Genomic DNA, 22819 nt, shown 5'->3' with positions numbered 1-22819 from the left:
AATGGGAAACCCCTCCGAAGGTGGTGGAGAATCACAGAGCGAAGACCCTGTGGGAGTACCAGATCCAGACTGACAAGATAGTAATGGCGAACCAACCAGATATCGCGATCATAGATAAAGGGCAGAGGAAAGCTGTTGTAGTGGATGCCAAGTGATGGTAACATCAGAAAGAAGGAACACGAGAAACTCGCGAAATACCAAGGGCTCAGAAAGGAGCTGGAGAGAGCCTGGAAGGTAAAGGTGACAGTCGTGCCTGTGGTGGTCGGAGCACTCGGGGCAGTGACCCCCAAACTAGATGAGTGGTTGCAACAGATCCCGGGAACAACATCGGACATCTCAGTCCAGAAATGTGCAGTGCTGGGAACAGCAAGGATACTGCGCAGAACCCTCAAGCTTCCTGGCCTCTGGTAGAGGACCCGAGCTGAATGAGGGATGGACACCACCCGAGGGGGGGGTCAGACGAGGATTTTTTTTTATACATATGCATTACATATATATACTGTATACAGTATATGTGTTATTCAATTTTTTTGAGACAGAATTATAAAAAAAGGTTTTCAGATATTATCAGCTAAATTAAAATGAATTAACACTTGAAATGCATCAGTTTGTGTGGAGTGAACATATGCATTCACTTTTTTTGAATAGTATGACTGGAATAAATCAACTTTTTCATGATACTCAAATTTTTTGACAAGCACCTCTGTGTATACAGTACATATTTATGTACAGCATGTGTGCGTAAGTGTATGTATAGGTGTCATACACTTCAACACATTACCTGTAAAATTGTAAATCAATCTCCTTACAGCAACTTGAATTTTGAAACTGAGATCTCCAGGTATGCTGTGACTTTTACTTTTTTTTAAGTTAATGTCGTCACAATTCTGCATGAGAGAGATTTCTATTTTAAAAGAAACGTACAGCATACTTTTCAGAAAAATGAACGCTTGCTAGGCAGTACACGAGTGGTTAGTACTGTACATTCACCTCACATGGTGAGTCACATGGTTCCAGTCCTCCTGTGTGGAGTTTGCTTGTTCTCCCCATGCCTGGGTGGGTTTTTCCTCCAGACACTCCAGCTTGCTCGCAAATTCCAAAATATGCTTCTTTGGTTAATTGAAGGCACACGATTGTCCTCAGGTGTGAATCTGAGCCTGAGTGTATATTATTGTCTACGTCCCCTGTGATTGCCTCATGAAGTCAGCTTTCAGCGACCCTGTTTGCTCCCATGTTTAAATCATCGTATACTTGATAGATTTAATTTACAAAAAATACTGACAAATATCCGATGTGAGAAAATGACAAGTTTTACCATTTTGTCACACTGCACTTGAGCTTGAAAATTGCTGTCGACCCGATTAAGGTCTGTGAGGCACATGAATGTGATGTTTATGTCAAAGGTAGCCCTGTTTCAGCTGTGTCAAAAAAAAGCCCATTTACAGGCACCAACACTGCTCTCCAGGTTCGAAACAAGACTGACGTGTGAGCGCTCTTGAATAGCACCAACATGTTCGTGCCAAGAGCTTGTCTCCTGCAAAACACGTACGTCGAATATCTAACCGTTTTCTTCCCAAAGTCCAGTGGATCGGGTACATCGCGTTTAGGACTGCTGGCTGCTCCACTGGTTGGTCATGGGCCTCCGCAGTAGCTCCTCCACATGCCGAGCAACGTCCATGGTGTCATCCAAGTCGAAGTCTCCCTCTGTGTCCAACATGGCGTCCCCTCTAAGAGAAAAGCAACAGATGCCACATTTAACCTTTTCTACGATGGAACAGAGTTTGACTGACAGGCGCAAAAAAAGATCACAAGACTCATCCTCATTCGTCTTGCTTGGGACTGCTCTAATTCGCGTCCAGGTATGCCCACTTCAATATTCTGTGTGTATTTACTCCGCTAAAATTAGGTTTAGATTTTGCTTGGTGTGATGTAATTTTTTTTAATTTGCACTTTTGATGGTTGCCCTCCATTTCATAGTTTTTTAAATAACCATGTATTTTTTTTAAATTCCGGTATTTGTGTCCAAATTCTCCTCTACCATTACACATGACAAAATAATTTTATTTACTGTGTACACCACATGTGTCAAATTCAAGGCCCAGGGGCAAGTTCTGGTTCGCCATATCATTTTGTGTGGCCCGCGAGAGCAAATCAAGCATGTCAACTTTTCCATGATGCATGTACAAAGTCCGAATCAAAATTTAAAATTGTTATATATAATCCGTCATAACAGAGATATTGCAAGTATAATCTTGTTACGTACTTATTGCATTAATGTAAATGATCGCTGCACAAACCATTATTCTTGACTTCTGATTTCAAAACTAGTTACCCACCAATTTGTTGTGCACTGAATATGTAATATGTGGAGGTATTTAAACATTTATACGATTTTACAAAATTCACAGTCTTAATGGCCTTCTCAGGGAAATCGTAACTACAATGTGACCCGTGACAAAAATGAGTTTGACACCCCCAATGTACACGAATAAAAATAAGGATACATGCTTACATGTGGTAGGCAGCAAAATTGTTGGAATTAACCACAGAAGGAGAAGCTGTCTGGTCCATGAACGTGGGAGTTGTTCCACTGGGTTCAGGATTTGGAGTGGTGAATCTGTCAAAATTCAAAGTAGACTTAAATATACATGATAAAAAGCAGATAATACTTGAAATATTACCCACTATTGATTTAGCTATTCAACAAGATAACTCACTCTGGGACAACTTGTTTGATCTGTGGTTTTACGTAGCCATCCACTGCTTTTGCTGCAAGACGAACCAAAGTCATTAGGATCAATTTTAATAACTCAATCTGCATTTGACCATCTCTTTTGTTCAAATTTAAATTCAGAATTTTTGATTTCTTCAACTCATTTAATGCCAAAACATAAAATTACCGGTACGCTTGCAAAAACCTTGTCATTTAGTGCCAAAACGTAAAATGAAGTTTTTTATTTTGAAAAATGTAATGAAAGTGCGATTGGCTGGCAACCAGTTCAGGGTGTCCCCCGCCTACTGCCCGAAGACAGCTGGGATAGGCTCAGCACCCCCCGCGACCCTGGTGAGGATTAAGCGGTTCGGAAAATGGATGGATGGATGTAATGAAAGGTTTTGCGCAGATCCTCAAGAAGTATCAAGACTTGAGGAATGATTTCAGTACACACACACTTCAACGTTCATGCATCAGTGCAGTGTTTTTCTTGCAAGAAACATTTTGTAATCAAAGTGACCTTTTTGTGTTGTTATTTAGTAGGAAAGCATTGTTTAGATCAGTGGTCACCAACATGGTGCCCGCGGGCACCAGGTAGCCCGTGAAGACCACTTGAGTAGCCCGCCAGTGCCTGGACATTGTGATTTGCTAGTAGAAATTATGATTTTAAAATGCAAACATTGGCAGTACTGTGAGACATTTCGAAACACGATCAAAGTCTGACAATTTAAATCATCAAGTATTAAAAATAACACATCCTCATATTATTGAAGGTATTTTGGACAAATATGTTATTTCAGACGTGTATCAATTTGGTAGCCCTTCACACAATCGGTACACATGAAGTTGCTCTCACCCTCAAAAATGTTGATGACACCTGGTTTAGATCCTTGAGGTATCACAAATGAAATATACAGTATATATCAAAGTGAATGTTCTGCTTGAAATGCATCCTTTTACAAAAAGCTTTTCAGTTAAATGTTTTTCCTGATGAAACAAGAGGGATAAAGCTTTCTTTTGGTCGGTTCCGTGCTTGTATCGCGACAGAACTCAAATTTCTGTCGGCCTTAATAAAATTGTGAAAATGACCAAAAATGGTGCACCTGTCCGCACTATAAGGCGCATCTAAAAGTATTGAATTTTCTCAAAAGCCAACAGTGTGCCTTATAATCCGGTGCGCCTTATATATATGGATCAATATTCTCATTTCTTGGACATAGTGTTTTAAATGTTCTGTAACAGCTGCAACGGTTGTGAAAGCACTATATAAATAAGGCTGTATTGTATTGTCTTGTATTATATTCCCTTTAGCGTAGCTCCATCAATAGTCGATGCATAACGCAACCGCAGCCACTATTTTAGCTTCTATTGTATGCACCTTATGATGCGGTGCACCTTATATATGAAATCTTTTAAAATAAGCCATTCATCGAATGTGCTCCTGATAGCGCGGAAAATACGGCAGTGTAAACATGTACACAAGCTTCATCGCTGATACATACAGAGTGGTGGTGTGTAGTACTTTGCAAAGACCTCATCTTTGGGTCGGTCGGGATAGAGAAACAGGAGATGGTTCAGATCACTGATACGGTCAGCCAAGGAGCGAATGGAGAAATCTTTGGAGGTGTAAGGCAACAGATTCCATACCAGCCTTTCACCTGCTCACCAAAAGGAACAGCATCAAATTATATTCACCACTTGTGCAACTCAGTGTGTTTTTACAGTGTTTCCCAAAATCACTTGGACACATTAGGGATGTAATGATAACAATGACAACGCGATATTAAAAATGTCACAATATCGTTGTCATGTTATGATATTAAAAGCATCACATAACCGCAAAAAAAAAATAATAATAACGTGCTCAGTGTGGCAAAAAGGTCAATGATGAACGAACAATTTAAGTGGATAAATTCAATATAGTGAATATGAATTAATAAAAAAATCATGAATCGGTTGATTTTATTGGAATAATTTATGAAACTTACTGGCCCAGTCGGGCCAGTGTCAGTGAACTTAATTGAGGTTGCCATCTACTCTGAATGTAGAAACCTGGTAAAAGACTTTATAATGTGCACTACATTTGATACCTGCTTTGTTGGGGTTCTCTGCAACCCAGGCAATGGTGATGCCACCAATTTCAGAGTCACTGAATCGCAGAAGGAATGTCCCATTGGGTTTGGACAGAAGCATATCCTGTGCCTGCTGCTTGTTTACAAAACCCAGGATGGCCCTGCAACGGGAATATGTGGAGTTATTATTGGTATTTTTGCTTCATATCACATGAAATTAGAGATTCTGCCAGAGATGCACTAAAACTTGTGGAGTGTGCAGAGGTGACTTCACACGTTAAACAGATGTGGTTTATGATACCCTGAATAGTAACTCACAGTTTAAGCAGGGCAGAATGAGATGTGTCATGGCCAATTTATGATTACAGTTTAGTTAGGTGAACTGTTTGATGCTTTCTACAGTGTATCTATAAAGTCAACACGAAGTCCTGACTGTTGTAAACGGACAAAATATATTCCTTGCCCGTCATTCCAATGAGGTTTGAGATGTTTCTTCATAAGTTCCATGACTCCATCAAACCACTGCCAAAAGGTGAAGTTTCGTCCAGGTAGGCTCTCCTGTTCAAGAGAGTTGAGTTGAGAGTTGCTGGGCAACCTAGAAGCGGAAACTACGCTTCCATATATTACCGAAGAGTGATTTATTACTATAGTGATGAGATGCAGCCCTCACCCTGTTAAACTGGGCCCACGATATGGTCATGTTGCGGTATTCCTCTGGGTTGTTACTTGTAGTTGTGAAAGCTTTCTGCGCCAGGAAGACCAGGTTGTTCTCCGACAGGCCGCGGCCACTGTGCATCTCTGCCTTGTACTTCATATCAAGGGCGTCACATAGCTGGGGCCAGAGTACCTTGTCTGGTACAATGAATGGAACCCGGCCCTGAAGAGACAAGCATAATTAAAATGAAAGGGAAAAATACTGCCATATTTATTCAATGTAAGTATTTACAAATTATGTTTGTTTTTTTTCTTGGTAAATAGGGTTGTTGTACTCGTAGGTTGCAACCAGATTTGAGAAACGTCCCCCAGTGGGAATGCTGTGCAGTGGTGCCACTCATGTTCACTGTCTGCTACCACCACTTGAATGCAGTGATGTGAACAACTGAAAGTTCTCGCTCACAAATGTGTGAAGGATAAAGCACACCAAAGCCATCTTATTGAAAAGTTGATCATCAGATCCTATCGTGGAATATGGCAAAAAATGCTGACTGTGGTGAAATCATGGTAGACAGAATAGAGTTTGGAGGTCAATAAAACTAATGCAACTGAAATAAGACCACAGGATCCAACTCACTGGTTCAGCGAAGGCATTGTCCCAAAGTACTGTCGCTGTGGCATTGTTGTCCTGACTACCGTGAACTATCACTACTACGGGTAGTGATAAAGTCTGCGGGTTGAAGCAAAGGAAAGAATGACAAAAACCCCAAATTCGTCATCTCCAGAAATTATGATATTACGTAAGAAACAGCATGACTTGTAATATGGCAATTCGGTAGGCTTCTTTCAAGCGATTTTCCTCATTTCATGAATCTGTATGAGATTATTTTCTGATTGAACTCCTGAAATGAATTTATTTTCTTTCACATTCAAATTTATTGAAATACATTTGTATCCTTAACCACAAGTTAAATCCAGTATCCCAAAAATCCCATTTAAACCCACGGCATTAAAAGGGGAATGAATTACAGTTTGCTTACTTTCACATGGAAGACCAGTTCGTTGCCTCCGATGCTGAACTGTGATTCAAAAAGAACCGTGAACTTTTCCTCAGTTACTGACTCTGCACCTCGACGATCCGAACGCTTGATCCGCTTCAGAGACTAAACACACAAAAAAATAGATTGATAAATTATAACCGAAATTCTTCACATACGCATGCAGTTGCAGTGTAGGTAACAAAGAAAGTGACCATCCACATTTTTAAACTCCAAATGCATTCATCAGCAGTATCGCAACGCACGTGTGTTGTATTTTCAAATAATCCATCCATGTCTTCCACTCATCGTCTTGATATAGCTCGGATTTAACAAGATCGCCTCATTTATTTTTTTTAAATCGTGCTTGTTCTCATTTGGTCATGGTTGGGCTGGAGCGGATCTCAAATGACTGTTGGGTAAGAAGTGGGCTACAACATGGACCAAAGCCATATGGACTGGGTACCAGTCAATCACAAGGAACATATAAATAACCCAGTCACATTCACACCTATGGGACAGTTTCAGTCTTCAAGTTACCTAAGCTTTTTGGGGGAGAGGGAACGTGGGAGGAAACAAAAAGGAAAGTTTGAGGTGAAGATGACGCTTCTTATACTATAGTACAGTGGTACCTCTACTTACGAAATTAATTGGTTCTGGAAGAAATTTCTTAACCTGAAGATTTTGGAAGTAGAGACGCGTTTTCCATGTAAATGCCCTAATCCGTTCCAAGCCCCCGGCCCCCATTCAGACATAAATGTTTTCTAAAGCATAAAAATGCATCAAAATATGTAACAAATACATGTTACAATTAGATTATTGCACAATAAATGAGAGTTGTGCATATTGAAAAACTAAGAATAGAGTCAAGAAAAGAAATGGTCGTTAAACCTTTAACCGCATCCTCATTGTTTTTTGCCCTTGTTAGTTCATTTTCTCTCGCTCTCAGAAATTTTTTTTTTGCCTGAGGGTTTGTGAAGAACTGATCCAAGGACGTTTGCTTTTGTCTACTTTTAACTTATTCAGTACCAGCCAATTCTAGACCAAGTCTGAAAAGACGTTTCAAAACGTCTTTGGGAGTGAATGAGTTAACAATCCTTCGAAAATGTCCAAGGCTTATCAGGTGCTGTCGGCTTTTGCGAAAATTGAATGCTTTTCGGTGCGCCTTATAGTGTGGACAATATAGATAAAGACAATAGATAAAGCACTATGTCAGTGCAGTCCATTTCCCATTTAAAGCATTCTACTTCTTTTGCAATGAGCTGCTCAATAACATTTCATGATATAAATGATAACCGTAATCCTACCATGTTTCTGAAGTGTGCACTCAGCGTTCCTGTTGCCTGTTGATACTCCATCACACAGTTGTTGTTGAGGATTTCACCGCTACTTTCACTAACAAACCAGGGGGCGAGTTGAGGTGGGTGGGGGTGTAAAAAGTGAATAAACCAGACTTTTCCAACAAAGCAGAACTGTACATACAATCAAAGTAACACTTTGCATCCACAATTTAACCACACAGAGCTTATTTAAATCCAGAATTTACACAATCGTCATATATCCATAACAAAGTTAGGCTCCCGGAGTTTAATCTCACCTGTGTGTGCTTTCATTTTTGAGGAGAGCTTTGGCCTGTTGCTCACTCACAATGACAGCCTTGACTTGAGGTGGATTCATGTGGACGTTGAGCTTTCCGCCCACCAGAAGTCGCACCGTGGCTGCAAACTTGGTGTGCGTTCTTAACACCTGGGGCGGTTGCTTTTCAATGATGAAGGTACTACAGAGAAGAGGACATGAAGTGACTTATCGAAAAGGAATGAGACCCACATCCATAGCCATTTGAATTATCGTGTGTTTTGGATTCATGTTGATGAGGCAGCAGAGTTGAAACTTAAAACTTGTTTCGTTTAACCGTTATGTACAACCATCTGTTTTTAATCACACAACTATTTTCCCCCGCAACTTTGAATGAAAAACATCTGCCTTTTTGCACAACGAATGTGATGAGACAGTGACATCCCTTGTTAATGCCAATGTGAGCGATCTGAAACAAATCACACAATTGTTCCTGCATGCCAGTCTGCAAGCAGCACAATGGTCTTCCATATAGCTCAGTAAGGACGAGGTCGGAGGTTTTTTCACCTAGTGACCAAGGCAGAGATGATATCAGTGATGTCTGAATTGAGTTTGTTCAGTAGATCTTCCATGGGCCCTGGCAGAGGAAGCTGCTGAGTAAGATGTTCACAGCGTCGAATCTGTTGTCGATTTGTCCAGATCAGATCTGCCAGCTTTTCACACCTAAAAAGAACAGAATATGGTCATAACATGCTCGACACATTTATTTGTACAACAATTCCATCAACATATGAGTGTGGATGAAGACAACATTCATAACAAAACACTTGTTTTTTTTTTTTGGCAAGTCAAACGTAACCAAAAGGGAATCCTAAATCCATACCAGGACTGGAGAATATCAAGTCCTCCCTCATGAGGACCCCCATTTCCAGCTAACTGCTGCCGCCTTTTCCACTGGATAAGCTCCTCATCGAGGATCAATGTCTGTTGTTTCCTCAGAAGGGTTAGGGTCTTTTGGTGTTGTTCTGACAGGTCCTGCAAACAGATCGTGACACGCACACTGAGAACACAAGTGTGATATTACACTTGCACAAAAAATAAAAATAAATAATAGAAAGGTTATACAAAGGGTCTGTTAAGAAATTTCCCTCACGGAACTCAAAAAGTGATGGCTAAACCCAGTAGAATATCAGTGCAATAATGATCAATTATATTTTAAAGTCATGTCATGTCAGAGCAAACTGTGCATGGCCTGCTATGCCTTCTGACAGTAGGTAAGAACTGAAGACAATAATTTTAACAACTGTTTACTATCACAAACTTGGAGCTAAGTCTATGATGTTTTTATTTCGCTCTCTTTAGAATAGCGGCCATTTGAAAATACCTTCAACATAAAAAAAATGTTAACTCTCCTTGACAAACCAAACGAATACAAAATGCTAGCAAAAAAATAATAAAAAGAACAAATGCAAAATGCTTGATACAAGGTTAATAAAAACAAGTTACCGGATAAAAATCAGCGCTACCAAGTAAGTCTATTATAAGAAAAGGCTGTATGCAAATAAAAATAATATTAAAGGAATTTGGAATATCCCGAACACTTTAATAAAACGTGGCTCATCCAAGTTTATCTATCCAGAGTATGTTGAGGATGTTTGACGAATGTTGGCCTCGAGTTGGGTGCTAAAATTTCAGATCATAGCACCACTGAATATGGGGAATGTAGTATATAGCGGTCACTAGTCCATCCTCGTCTTAATCAAATCAAATGAATGAACGAATGAAATGAAATCAGTGTTAGAAAGAAAAAAGATATCAACAGGAACTGCGTCCTTTCCAGGACCCGTTTGTATCAATGTTGTACGTTGATTGCATCTCTTTTCATTTCAAAAGCCTTGCTTAGTCCATCATGGTTGCTCCTTATCACTGCTTGTCAACCATCCACTGATGCATTCAACCCGCACTTTATCACCTTCCCCACTTGTGCATTTGTTTTTCAATGTGCCTTTTGAATTGTATTTGTTGTGTGTGATGTAGCTTGCCGCATCATTTGCCAAATTTGGACTCCACTGTGTGTTATTGACCTTCAGACCTTCGACAGTTCATTATTTAATCTTTTTCTATCCAGTGTGAGTTCCACTATTTAGTCCAACAGCTGTGGACCCTCAGGTCATGAGAAACGAGAAGGAAGGGGCAAACTTATACGACAGAAATCTGGCATCTTTTGAAAATGGCTGAGGCAACTAAAAGATCCAAACAAGCAGTGTCAACGTGATTGTGCTCTGTGGATCCCCTAATGGAGATCATTGAGAATTTCCACTATAGCACAATATTGAGAGTTCATTTTGACAACAACATTCGAAAAGATGAACGAAGGAGGGAAATAACATTTTAAAAACATGTCAAGTCACCCACAGAAACAGTGAAGCAGTTGGGAGAATTTCTGCCAAGTACTGGCACTGACAATGTGTTTACGTAATGTTTGGAAAATGTGCACGTTTCGAAACGGAATTTCGCAATTGGGGTAACTGAATGTGTGTGGATTCAGAGTCAGCCAAAAACATGAGTTACTATCTGTAGGTAAGCAGGGAGTAGGTCACAAAACATCGCTGAAGAAAGGAAGGCAATTTAGAAAATGTACTTTGTAAAGTAAAGGCTACATTAAGAGAGGATTTACTGGGAGACAAATACGTAGTCACATAGATTCCCAATTCCCAAAATAAGGACCAAGTAATAATAGTCAAATAACATGCTTGGATACATGACAGCTACAATATTAATAGACAAGAACAGTGGTTCTTAACCTGGGTTCGATCGAACCCTAGGGGTTCGGTGAATCGGTCTCAGGGGTCCGACGGAGCCTCTGCCATGGAGGTTAAGACACACCGGACTCAACATATCAATTAGTTATGACACGCTTGCTACAGATGATCACATGACATTGCTTGTCTAATCAGTGCTGTGGGAAATTTAGTTCGCTTCGTAGTCAACGTGTGACTGTCGTGATCGTACGTCGATCAATTTTTTTAAAAAAAGTATACATATCCCTTGACATTTTGTTTACTTTTTTGGTTTTTAATAAACGTGTTTTTTTAAATACATTTTGAATTTCATTCATTCATTCATTCATTCATTCATTCATTCATTCATCTTCCGAGCCGCTTGATCCTCACTAGGGTCGCGGGGGGTGCTGGAGCCTATCCCAGCTGTCTTCGGGCAGCAGGCGGGGGACACCCCGAATTGGTTGCCAGCCAATCGCAGGGCACACAGAGACGAACAACCATCCACGCTCACACTCACACCTAGGGACAATTTAGAGTGTTCAATCAGCCTGCCATGCATGTTTTTGGAATGTGGGAGGAAACCGGAGCACCCGGAGAAAACCCACGCAGGCCCGGGGAGAACATGCAAACTCCACACAGGGAGGCCGGAGCTGGAATTGAACCCGGTACCTCTGCACTGTGAAGCCGACGTGCTAACCACTGGACTACCGGGCCGCCCATATTTTGAATTTGTGAAAAAAAAAATTATATTTATTTTTCACTAATGAAGGGTTCAGTGAATGTGCATATTAACTGGCTGGGTTCGGTACCTCGAAGATGGTTAAGAACCACTGGACAAGTGGGAGGTGAAAAAGAATTAGCAGAACATCTTGAAAGCTCTGTGGTGTGAGGTGACATTGCCATTTGAACCAATAAACCTGCTAGCAAAGAAAGTATATGAAGTGAATACTGAATATTCATACAAGCCTGTATTTCTGTAACGTGCTGGCCTCTCTGGCGAGCCAGGCCTCCACGGTGGCCCTCTTGCTTTGGAGCGTGGTTTCCCTCTGGGTGCGCTCAGCTGGAGGCAAGGAGCTCAGACTGCTCAGCTGGGCTGACCAAAACAGAAGCAAGATTAGAGCCAGAGAAAGAACTTCACAAGGTGGGAATGAAAACCACTTATTTTGTTTAGTTATTTAACCATAATTGATTCAGTGAGTAGCTGTTTGTTTCCTGACGAACATTTCCAAAGACTTGGACCGGTGAGAATCTGTTATTTTCTTGCAGAACACGTGATTAGGTTAGGCTGAATTGAGCAAAGGATAAAAATTAAGAAGACTGATGAAACTATTGATATTGGTTTTAGACAGGGGTGTCCAAAGTCGGTCCTCAAGGGCCGCTGTCCTGCCTGTTTTCCAGCTCTCCCAGGAGCAACACACCTGATTCAAATCATTAGGATCATTGTAATGCTGCTTCAGAGCTGGCTGATGAGCTGATCATCTGAATCAGGTGTGTTGCAGGCGGGAGAGCTTGAAAACAGGCAGGACGGTGGGGCCCTCGAGGCCCGGAGCTTGACATGTCTGGTTTAAGAACTATTGTCATCTGTAAGGAAGAAAAGTTGCTGGAAATTGTTTTTATCGATTGGAGATGCCTCGCAGTTATCAAAAATAAAATTGTATAGCTCAAGTCATAACCATGTTCACGGGTACGTAAATTAAAGAATGTTTTGATACAATCCAAAAAGAAGGCTACGATTTGCTCAAGTACAATGAAAGTGGATGCTGGAGCAAAAAAGTGTATACCTTGGAGGCGCAGATTCTCCTGGTACTGGATGATAAAATACTCCTGGCTGTGCTGCAGCTTTCTCAGTTCATTCTCAGTCTCCTGCGTGGCTAATCGAAGCTCCTCGAAGGCCTGGTTGATCTGTTGATGGCGCTGGGAGAGGCTGTCTATGGCCTGGCCCCCACTTACACAATTTGCCTGAACACAAAACATTTGAATTGTTAAATGGGTCCATCCATCCATTTTCTGAACCGCTTAATCCTCACTCGGGTCGCGGGGGGTGCTGGAGCCTATCCCAGCCGTCTTCGGGCAGTAGGCGGGGGACACCCTGGATCAGTTGCCAGCCAATCGCAGGGCACACAGAGACGAACAACCATCCACGCTCACATTCACACCTAGGGACAATTTAGAGCGTCCAATCAGCCTACCATGCATGTTTTTGGAACGTGGGAGGAAACCGGAGCACCCGGAGAAAACCCACGCAGGCCCGGGGAGAACATGCAAACTCCACACAGGGAGGCCGGAGCTGGAATCGAACCCGGTACCTCTGCACTGTGAAGCCGACGTGCTAACCACTGGACTACCGGGCCGCCCTTGTTAAATGGGTATTCCTTCTAATTCAAGTTTCACTTCGACACTTACATTTGAAGCTTCTTGAACCAATCGCTGCTCGGAGCACAGGATATGTTTGATGCAGCGCACCAGCTCCAAAGGACAGCGGTCATATGTGCTCTGCATTGACGATTGAACAAAAGAGATTTATTACTTTTTTTTTCTAGAATTATCACACATTTGAGTTGAAACGTAGGTATTTTGATGGTCAGAAAATTCAAAAACAAACTCCTGAAAATGTGTTCGTTTTTTGTTTTGTTCCATTATTATTAAGGTAATTAACGGTGAATCTGTTTTGCTCGTTTACCTTTAGCTGATTTGCATAGTGTCCAAGCTTGATCTTCAGAAGAAAGCCATCCTCTCCTCCCTGGAGCTGGGCTTTCCTCTGAAGCTCTGCCACCAGGTTGTCCAGCAAACGCTTGGCTTTGGCTTCCTCTGCTGGGTTGCCCAACTCCACTGAATCCCTTTGATGGCACATCATATTGATCACATTTTAGCTAACAGCAGACCACATGTCATATTTGAGTGAGGCATCAGAGTCGATGAGAATTCTCCCCTCTCGCCCCATTCTCCCTCAGCAGCTTGCAAATTTTATTTTCAGCTGCACCATTGTGAAATTAGGGTGCCTGTGCAACTAAATTGGGTGCACCCGAGAGCCCTGGAGTGCGCAATCTGAGGCGAGGTTGGCTGCTCGCTGTCGCACTTTGAGTCTCGCCCATTCATTTAAACAGGAAATCTGCATATTCTACTATTGTTTGAGTCAAATACAATCAATATAAAGAGCAAATAGGATTAAAATTCAAAATAATTTCATGACCTCATAATTTATTTATTTGACTATTTATGTGGCACGACTTGCATCCTCCTTGAATGTGTTTCATGGGTCCATTATCAATATAGCTAAGGCATGGATTTTGGGGGTTTTTGAACACAAATTGAAATTACCAGAGTTGGCTCTCAATCCACTGGGCCAAGTAGTGCCGCACCTCAATGGGAAAGTGTTGGCCATACAGTGCCTGCATCTGGTGTAAGGCATCGCCCTGTAGCTGCTGGGCTTGGATCCACATTGCCATAGTGCTCCTGTGGAAGGGGGCGGATTGGATGAGGGGGTGTGGTACAAATGCGAAACAGATAGGGTTTAATCAAAAAAGTTTGAAACTCGGGTTGCATATAACAACGGAAACTGAAAAGTACAATTTTCAGGACTTTACTGATGTTTATTAAACATCTGGGCTTTACTTTGCAAAGCAATGCTAATAGCTTCTACTGAACTGAACAACTCGGATTTAAATCCGAATAACTTATCAGATGTTGGCGTTTTCATTCAAATCACAATATATCTGTAGTACACGCTGAAGAGAGATTTTGTTCTTGGACAGATATTTTAGCTTGCTAACGATCGTGTGAACGTACACTTGGGGATTAGCACGCAGATGACATTCAGTTAAGAAATATGTTTCATTGAATATCTGAATATTGTTGAACTCGTATTCTTATTAACACGAATATTGCACGGATTTTTAGTTTCTTTTGGTTTCTTTTGACTTAGGTGGGACGAGCACTGTGCTAGCTAGGGAAAGTATGCTACCATCTTCGCTAGCGTCGTCGAGTTCAGTGTATAAGGTTGTCAAGTTACAGCGTACGATTCAAACTTCAACTCCCCGACGTCACTTGACACTTTTACGGTTACGAATGAACCTCACCTCTTAAAGGCTGCAGAACAGCTCACAGATACACCATGGGAAAGTGGCGGAGGAAAAACATGTAAATACAACTTAAACGTCACTGTTGTTGACGTTCGCGCTACATTCTGCGATACCAGCTGTTGCTGTGACGATGTATCAAATTGATAACATTAGGGAGAGCTTCCGTTTACATATTTCAAAATAAAACAACGACCCTCTTTACTGTCTTCATCAAAAATAATGTTTTTAATTTATTTTATTAATTTCCATTATTTAATTTTACAATGCAAATTATTTTTAAGGTGCTGTCGCCGACCTAATAGGAACACGATCCATAGACATCAAATACAAACAGGCCTATGGGGCTGGAACCCCCAATTGAGGCAGTGATTTCTAAAAGTAAAATACAGTGTATATGTTTATTTTTATTGGGGTTTTTTGTATTTTATCACAGTATATTTTTAGTGTTAAGAAAATACTAATTTTGAGTTTTCTTAGTTTATCACTAAGACAATACAAATATAAAGAAACAACGGTCTGATTATATTTTGATTTATCGCCGATCTGAAATTGGATTGATCCCATTTGGATTGTTCCAGGTGCAACTTCGAAGCGTTCAAGGCTAATGTAAACAACAAAAAATGTCTGGCTCCGATAAATTGTTTGTTGTTCAGGTTTGTCACAACATATTTTGACCTCCAGCTAAACTTCTAAATGTATTTACAGTAGATAAATATAAGAATGCTTTTATCCTCAGACCTCGTTTGATATACTTTGTGATATTTTTAATCATTAAAACGTTGCAGAACGTCACGAACGTGCATGCATACACACGCGCACACACACAAACAACATTGTTCTCTGTGTCAAATTTACAAGACATTTGTTTTGCTTGACTGAGTCTCTCTATCTAATCTATAATAAACAGATACTGAAAGGTAGATGTGGATTTTCTGAGGGGAAAATACTGGACATTTAATGAAGGGACTATCTTAGGAGAATGTTTGGCCTTTTTTAATAAGACCTCAAAGTTTCATTTTGCTACATTGTCATGATTAGGAGCAAAAATCACATTAACCAGGTAAAAAAATACAAACATATATTTGAATTGGCCATTATAATTTTTTAATACATATTTTACATTCAGTGAAATGTCCTTGATTCAATTGGACAGCTGACTGCACAATCCACAATTAATAAAATGATGACAAAACAGATGGAATCTTTGGTTAGCATTTTTGGGTGGCTGCAGGTGAATAATTTAAATTAGCGTCTAATTTCATGAATAAGTGGACTACTTGAATTGACATTTTATTATTTTTACATATATTTTTTGAATGCAATGTTATCCTCACTTTAAATGCCAAAAGGGTTTTGTGACAGTCTGTGTTTTTTTTTTCTCCCTCTGGGCAATGGTCAAAATGGCTCTTTGAGTATTGAAGTTTACCGACCCGCGACCTGGTCCGTCGATAATCATTTTATCTATGACTTGTTTTGAATTAACTGTTTAAATTGCTGTTGGCATTTTGTCTTCCTTTGTGGTATATGGTGTTTGCTGCTTCGCTGGTCTTCAAAAAACACTCGGTGATCGGTGGCTGTTTCCCGACGAATGAGCACTTCAGGGACCACGGCTGATTGGGAAAAGATTTTATTCTACCGATGTCAGAGTGGAATCGATTCTGGCTCCTGTGAGTCTCAGATATTATCAGGCCGCCCCGAAGAAACACATTCATGAGATTATATAGAGACAATATGATAATGAGAGGCAGGGAGGTACGCCTCTCATGCAAATCCAGAAACAAAGCAAGTAACATGTCATCTGACCCGGTGTGGCCGGAGGAGACCAAAGGTTATGAGGACCAACTGCAAAAACATGTCCCGTGGAGGGGGCCCCAGACTTGGTGGGGCCAGGAAACCCCTCGGGGGCTGCTAATCAACCAAGTGAAATAGGGTCCAGACTTCACACTACATTCTTTGGTTTAAGTACAAGCAGAAGCTGAATTCTCCCTGACCCGCAAATATAGAATAGAATCGTGTCACTGACGCCAGGTGGACATTCTAAGGCCACCTACAGGAATAGAGAGGGAATTCCAAATTACACTTCATTCCCCCCTTCCGGGACACAGTAGTAGTCCCGGAAACGGTCTAACAAAAGATAACATCGGTAAAGGTCCAAACATCTTTCCCCAATCAAATTTTTATATATGCTCACATCTACAATTTGGCCTAAAATCTTCAGCCTAAATCACGCTCAAGGCATGCTACTTAAGGTTATTTTAACTAGGAAAACTCAAACTATTTAGTTAGCCAATTGCTCCCTGACAACAATCTGAGGCCTCTCAGGAACCACAAGCAAAGAAAATTGAAGTCCGCATAATTCAAACGACGATACCACCCCCCTTAGGTAATACCCTTACAACGGTGACAAATTGCGAAGTACTGAATTTGGTGTGGCCCGTTAGAAGCCCCAAAAAGCTGCCGGCCCCTCCTCGAGAAAAAACCTCGCCCGTCTAATGACAAGGAAAAAGAGGAAGGCCCTTTCTACCATCCCCAGTGGTTCCCTACACCTGGTGTCAATCAGATGTAAGGAGCCCTGGCACATTACAATCCACAAAACAGTATGAGCTCACCAAACAGTGAAATTGTACCGTTACATGATCAGCCGGCCAGCAGGTACCAAAATGAGGTAAAAATACTGGAATAAACAATGAGGTATATAGTAATGAGATATCAAAACATGCTATCAAAACAAGCCCCCGAAATGACGCCCCCCTTCTTCATGTGTATGTGTGGGCCGAGGCAGAGTCCATTCCCCGAATCTTCAGCGATGGAACGTGCTGGGAATCACTGCCCAGGGCCTGCTGTCCATACAAAGTCCTTATGTCCAGGTCACTGTCCATAGAGTCCCTTGCACGGCCCCGGTCAGCATCCAGAGGTTCTGGAACGAATAAGAACTCCTGCCAGTATCGCGTGATGACAATGGCACTCAACGCAAAACACATGCAACTTTTGACACAATAACGACGGTAAACTGGTCGCGGGCCAGACAACGACATATGGTGGATCACATTCCCGTAGGATCATGCAACGCATCACACAAACAGGAAAATAAAAACCCAAGGAAGTGGCGCTACGCAGATGTTCCCACTCCTTCATCCCCTAACTTTGGGTTTTCATTTTCGTGTACAGCTCTATTTTTTGTATTTTTCTGATATCAATTCTCCTCTCACATGCACTCCCCTTATCATTTTATTATGTTTAATCCGAGTACCTGTCAGTCACTATCATTTCACCAGAGTAAGTCGGCTCAGTCTTACGGTCGATCGGGAGCAGCGGCATCTGGGTCTGGTCCCTTGGCATTACCACGCCTATCCACCGTAATATCATGGCCTTTGCGCCAGTCATTATCACAGTGCAAAAACAGAGCATCACACATAGTGATATCCCGAGCGCCCCCAACGCCTGCGCCACTATCGTCCCTATAGGTCCCAGTCTATCCTGTATCCAGCTGGTTGCTGACCAACCAGCTCCCTCAGACGGCCCAAAAGAATCTCGAATGATTTTAAGCGCGTCGATGATACTGGTAATGTTGTCGGTGTTATCAGGGATCAAAGTGTAGCAGGCGTCATCTGTCAAGTTCAGGGCTATGCACAACCCCCCTTGCCTCGCCAAGATATAATCCAAAGCCATGTCATGTTTAAGCAGGGTCAACCGATGGCTCTTCTGGGTAAGTGATAACTGTCGGAAACCCTTGATCGTCTCATTCGCAAATCCCTGGAGGGTATACGTAATATTATCAATGTGATCGGCCAAAAATGTCACTCCATACCAGGGAAAGATCCCAAGGCCCCATTTTTCTCCCAAGCTAATTCTCCAATGGTACACCTCGATCGAATGCACCGTCAGTTGATACCACATGTTTCTTCCTGCCCATTCATCAACCTCCGGTAGTGCCAAAGCATCGAACCCATAAGCCTTCCAAACAGCTTCCCGTCTTGCCATAGCATGCAAATTGGTTCGCACCTCCGCCGGGGACCAGTCCGAGTCCGCAAACGCTTCGTGGACAGGTCCTGGAACGTCAGGCGTCGGCTTTACCGCCTCCGCCGTTGTCATGCGCGTCCCCGACGCGGCCAGCTGCGTTTCAATGTTGTCGCCACTCGTTGTCATGGATACAATGTCAATTTTGACTGTGTCTGCCTTCTCCGTTTTAACATACTCAGTGGCTGGGCTGTCTGGTTGTTCGTCATCGATTTCTTTTATTTTTTTTTCTCCGTCAATGTCACGAAAGTAACACTGTCTACCGTAGTTTGGTCGCCCATGCGTTCTGCCTTTCCCACACCCATTTTGAAACAGGTACACGTATAGTTTCCGAAATCACTCATGCCAATTTTTGTCAGAAATAGAGCGCAATCTCCTAACACCTCAAATCGCCTATATGTATTTAGTAACAGTACATTGTCCCCATATGTTCGCTGGGCCAGGGCAAGGGTGTTACCGGTGTTGTCTTCCCATTTGGCTGTGTGTCTGCACAGGGACCTTCCTGCCCTTGCGCAACTACATGGCAGCATGACAGCACTTCCCAACACTCCCTCAACATTGCTCGATGTAACGCTGCGACCGGACTCTGTGGCGGACTGGGCGTCCGTCACTGGGTCCTGTTGGGTGACCGTGTCCCTTGGGGACACCATCTCCGGTGGTAGTTGGCTCGGTGTCGCTGTGTTGGGGAGAGCCACCTATATCTGGGGAGGGCGCGTTGTCGAGATTGACATTGTCGAACTGTTGGCTTCCTTGATCGTTGGCTGTGCCGCCCCCGATGTCCTCAGGAACAGATACAGCAGACACGTTATCCACCACAGTTCGACCTTGCCCGTCTTCCTCCCGATCTGGGCCCCTGGGCGGCTCTTGTTCTGGCAGTTGTTCGGAGTTCTCGCAGCCGTGACTCCCCCTTTGGGGTTCTCCATCTTTGGGCACCTTGACGCAGTGTGTCAGATGGTACCAGGTAGGCGACCCTTTCACTTGCACCGCCGTTCCGGTACAGCGGACAACTTCAAATGGCCCCTGCCGTCTTTCGTTGTACCACTTGCGGCGGAACACTTTCACATACACCTTGTCTCCTGGCTGAACCGTGTCTTTAGTATTTGCTTCGCGTCTCTCTTGTGTTTCTTCTTGTTTCTGCCTGTCAACAACATAGGTGGAGATATTCCTATGTATCTTGGTTAAATGTTTGACATAGGCTTTCATTTCGTCCTCCAAAATTGACAGGCTTGGGCCTTTCCCACTGGTACGCAAACACGGCGAAGGCATGCGTCTACCGGTTACCAATTCATGTGGGGTCAAATGCAAATCGCGCAGTTCACTCGACCGGCAAACCATCAGTGCCAGTGGTAAGGCAGCTATCCAATTCAAGCCAGTATGTTGACAAATTTTGGAAATTCGATTTTTTATGACGCCGTTCATTTTTTTTTTTTCACAAATGCCTTGGCTTTGTGGATGATACACTGCTCCGAGCCGCTGTTTAATTCCCAATTTTTGCATTATGATTTTGACCGTTTTATCCACAAACTCTCTCCCGTTATCTGAAGAAATCCTATCCGGCAGACCCCATCTGCTGATAACTTCGCGGCACAGAAACTTGGCTACAGACTGAGCATCTTTCCGTTTAGTTGGACAGGCCTCCGGCCATCTTGAAAACCGGTCTACGACCACCAACATATATCTTTTCCCTTCGACAGGTTGTATCATGTCGACAAAATCCACCACTAGTTCTCTCATGGGGCCATTAGGAGTCGGGATATAACCCGTGGGGGTGGCTACCCCTCTTCTCACATTGTTTTTCAAACAGATTGCACGTTTTCCAATTACCTGGTCGATTTGTTCGAGCAAATATGGCGCCCAAAACCCGTATTCTGCGGTTATTTTTCTCTTTACCTCCCCCCTTGACACATGGGCCAACCCATGTGTCTCTTGGATTAATAGTCCCAGCAAATCCGGCGGCGCCACTACCAGACCTTCGTGATTTCTCCCTTTCTAGTAGGGTCTTGACTCGCCCCCCTTTGCTCCCAAAGGTGTTTATCCATCGGGTTAACAGCTGCCTGCATTAAGATTACATCTCTGAGTGTGACCCTGTCTTCGAGATCGACCTCATGCGTAACCAACAAAACTTTCCCTTTCTGGCTGCCTTTCGTGACAGCCCTGGCTGCTTCGTCCGCCACTCTATTTCCCTGCGTGACTCTGGATGCATCGGACTTGTGGGCAGCACATTTTTCAATGGCTATTTCTCTAGGTTTCATCATGGCCACCAGCAGCTTCATTATCTGCGCATGATGCTGGATGGGGGAACCGTCAGTCTTCTTGAACTTCTTGAGCTTCTGTTAACCCCACCAGTTCAGCAAGTTGGGCCGAGGCCGGTTGTGGCACCACTTCGGCTTTGATCGTTACAAACTCAGGTCATCACCATCTGAGTTTTTGATATAAGCCTCTGATACGTTGGTTCGAGCTTACCTTGAATTGCAGATGAAAAAACCCATGCCTCCCGATCTGGAGTCTTCGATTTAGTTGCCGACAGGACTGGACGTCCATCAATTTCATGCCTATACAAACCAGTCTCATCCCTGGCCACCCGGTTAGTTCTTCTCCTCCGGGATACCCTCTCTTGGTCTGAAATAAGGTTGTTAGTTTGGAAAACATACAACTTCCCATTTTTGATTCCACTTCCATCACTAAAGATCAAGTCGTCTTCTGCAGTCTCTTTAGTCATCTAGTCTGCTTTGTCAATTCCTGCTTTTATGTGGGAAAAATCCTTCTAATATGTGTCCTGCATTTAATAACTACTTCTTTTGGTTTTAGCAGAGCCTCTCTAAGTTTTCGTTTCTTTGTTTTTTCTTCACTATGTTGAATCGATGTTCCTGTGGCAGTTTTTTAAAAATTTTTATTGTAAACATTTGCCTCATGCTGCCGCATATCTGATGCATGCTGAATGTTTTTGTTCAATTGGGTCCAATTGCATGCTGACGTATGTCAAAATTCATCAAAATTAGTCTTTTACTTCCCTGTTGTTCACGTTCCCCTCTCTTTTCTGAAAAAGAACTACAGAAACAGAACCTTCTTTTTCAGAAACATCTAAGTAAATCAGCTAGACCAGGCTGCACAAAAGAAACCGGCATCGCTGTACCTTCTGATGTGTTCAGTCTCCCCAAAAATATAAAGGCAGTGCGCATTGTAATTTTCACATGCGATAGTTTGAAACCGCAAAAAGCCAAACGTCAAAGGAGCCACCACGTGGCATCCAAACAACAAATCTTAGATGATGCATTACTATACCGAATAAGCACAACGCCATCCGTATGTCGGAAAGAGTAGATTAGGTGTTTAAGCACTTGCATAAAAATTCCAAAAGACAAAATCGAATACGTGGGGCAACCGAGTGTGGTAAAATTTAACTCCCAGGTGAGAGAATGAGAAAATTCCCTATATGATTCTGAAAGTGGTATATGGAAAAAACCTTAGCTAAATTGATTACAAAAAAGGTGTACGAATGCGAATTTTTGGATATTTGAGTTGACGGCAAAAAAGTATGAGCGGCGCGGCCATGTCAGGCCTAGATATCAGTCAATGAGATGAGATCCTCTGACAGGTCCACTCTGGCTGCCACACCCTTCAGGACCTACAATAATTGAGGAGGAGGGAACATTAAACAACTTGCCTTGTGTTTCACCCAACCAGGCCATGCGATAAATTTCAATCTCTAGTTTGTCAAAAGCATTGTGCAGTGGGAAGGACCGATCAGCGGATGGTAAGGTCATATGGAGGAAGTCTAAGGAGACCAACGCCGATACTGTTGGAAGACAGAGTTCAGTGGTGGGTCATCGGCTGACTTTAGCAACAGTCAGCCTTGTATCAGCAGGCATTGGGAGCAAGTGTGGTCCAG

General features: G+C 42.5%; 1 protein-coding gene across 1 annotated transcript; it reads right to left on the bottom strand.

Moving 5' to 3' along the window:
* Positions 1-1317: 1317 nt before the first annotated feature.
* LOC127604139 (signal transducer and activator of transcription 5B-like) lies at positions 1318-15076 on the bottom strand. The gene is made up of 19 exons (XM_052071075.1): positions 14911-15076; positions 14153-14287; positions 13515-13671; positions 13238-13327; positions 12616-12793; positions 11797-11927; positions 8935-9086; positions 8619-8774; positions 8074-8253; positions 7784-7871; positions 6480-6602; positions 6077-6169; positions 5456-5662; positions 5249-5343; positions 4804-4946; positions 4216-4371; positions 2718-2769; positions 2513-2617; positions 1318-1727 (listed from the first exon to the last, which is right to left on the bottom strand). Exons 2-19 carry the CDS (start codon positions 14278-14280, stop codon positions 1604-1606), a joined length of 2358 nt encoding a protein of 785 aa, XP_051927035.1. The 5' UTR covers positions 14281-14287; positions 14911-15076; the 3' UTR covers positions 1318-1603.
* Between the last annotated feature and the right edge of the window lie 7743 nt (positions 15077-22819).

This window comes from Hippocampus zosterae, chromosome 7, assembly GCF_025434085.1.
Source record: "Hippocampus zosterae strain Florida chromosome 7, ASM2543408v3, whole genome shotgun sequence".
NCBI lineage: Eukaryota > Metazoa > Chordata > Actinopteri > Syngnathiformes > Syngnathidae > Hippocampus > Hippocampus zosterae.
This window is presented reverse-complemented; position numbering and strand designations above follow the sequence as displayed.

Bases quoted from the DNA above. Each gene is read 5' to 3' on its own strand.
- LOC127604139 (XM_052071075.1), bottom strand. From the start codon at position 14,280: ATGGCAATGTGGATCCAAGCCCAGCAGCTACAGGGCGATGCCTTACAC. The intron at 8,775-8,934 runs GTATGGATTTAG...TGTTCTTTTTAG, and splicing joins CTTGATATTCTCCAGTCCTG to GTGTGAAAAGCTGGCAGATC. The intron at 5,663-6,076 runs GTGAGTTGGATC...TTGTCTCTTCAG, and splicing joins ACAATGCCTTCGCTGAACCA to GGCCGGGTTCCATTCATTGT.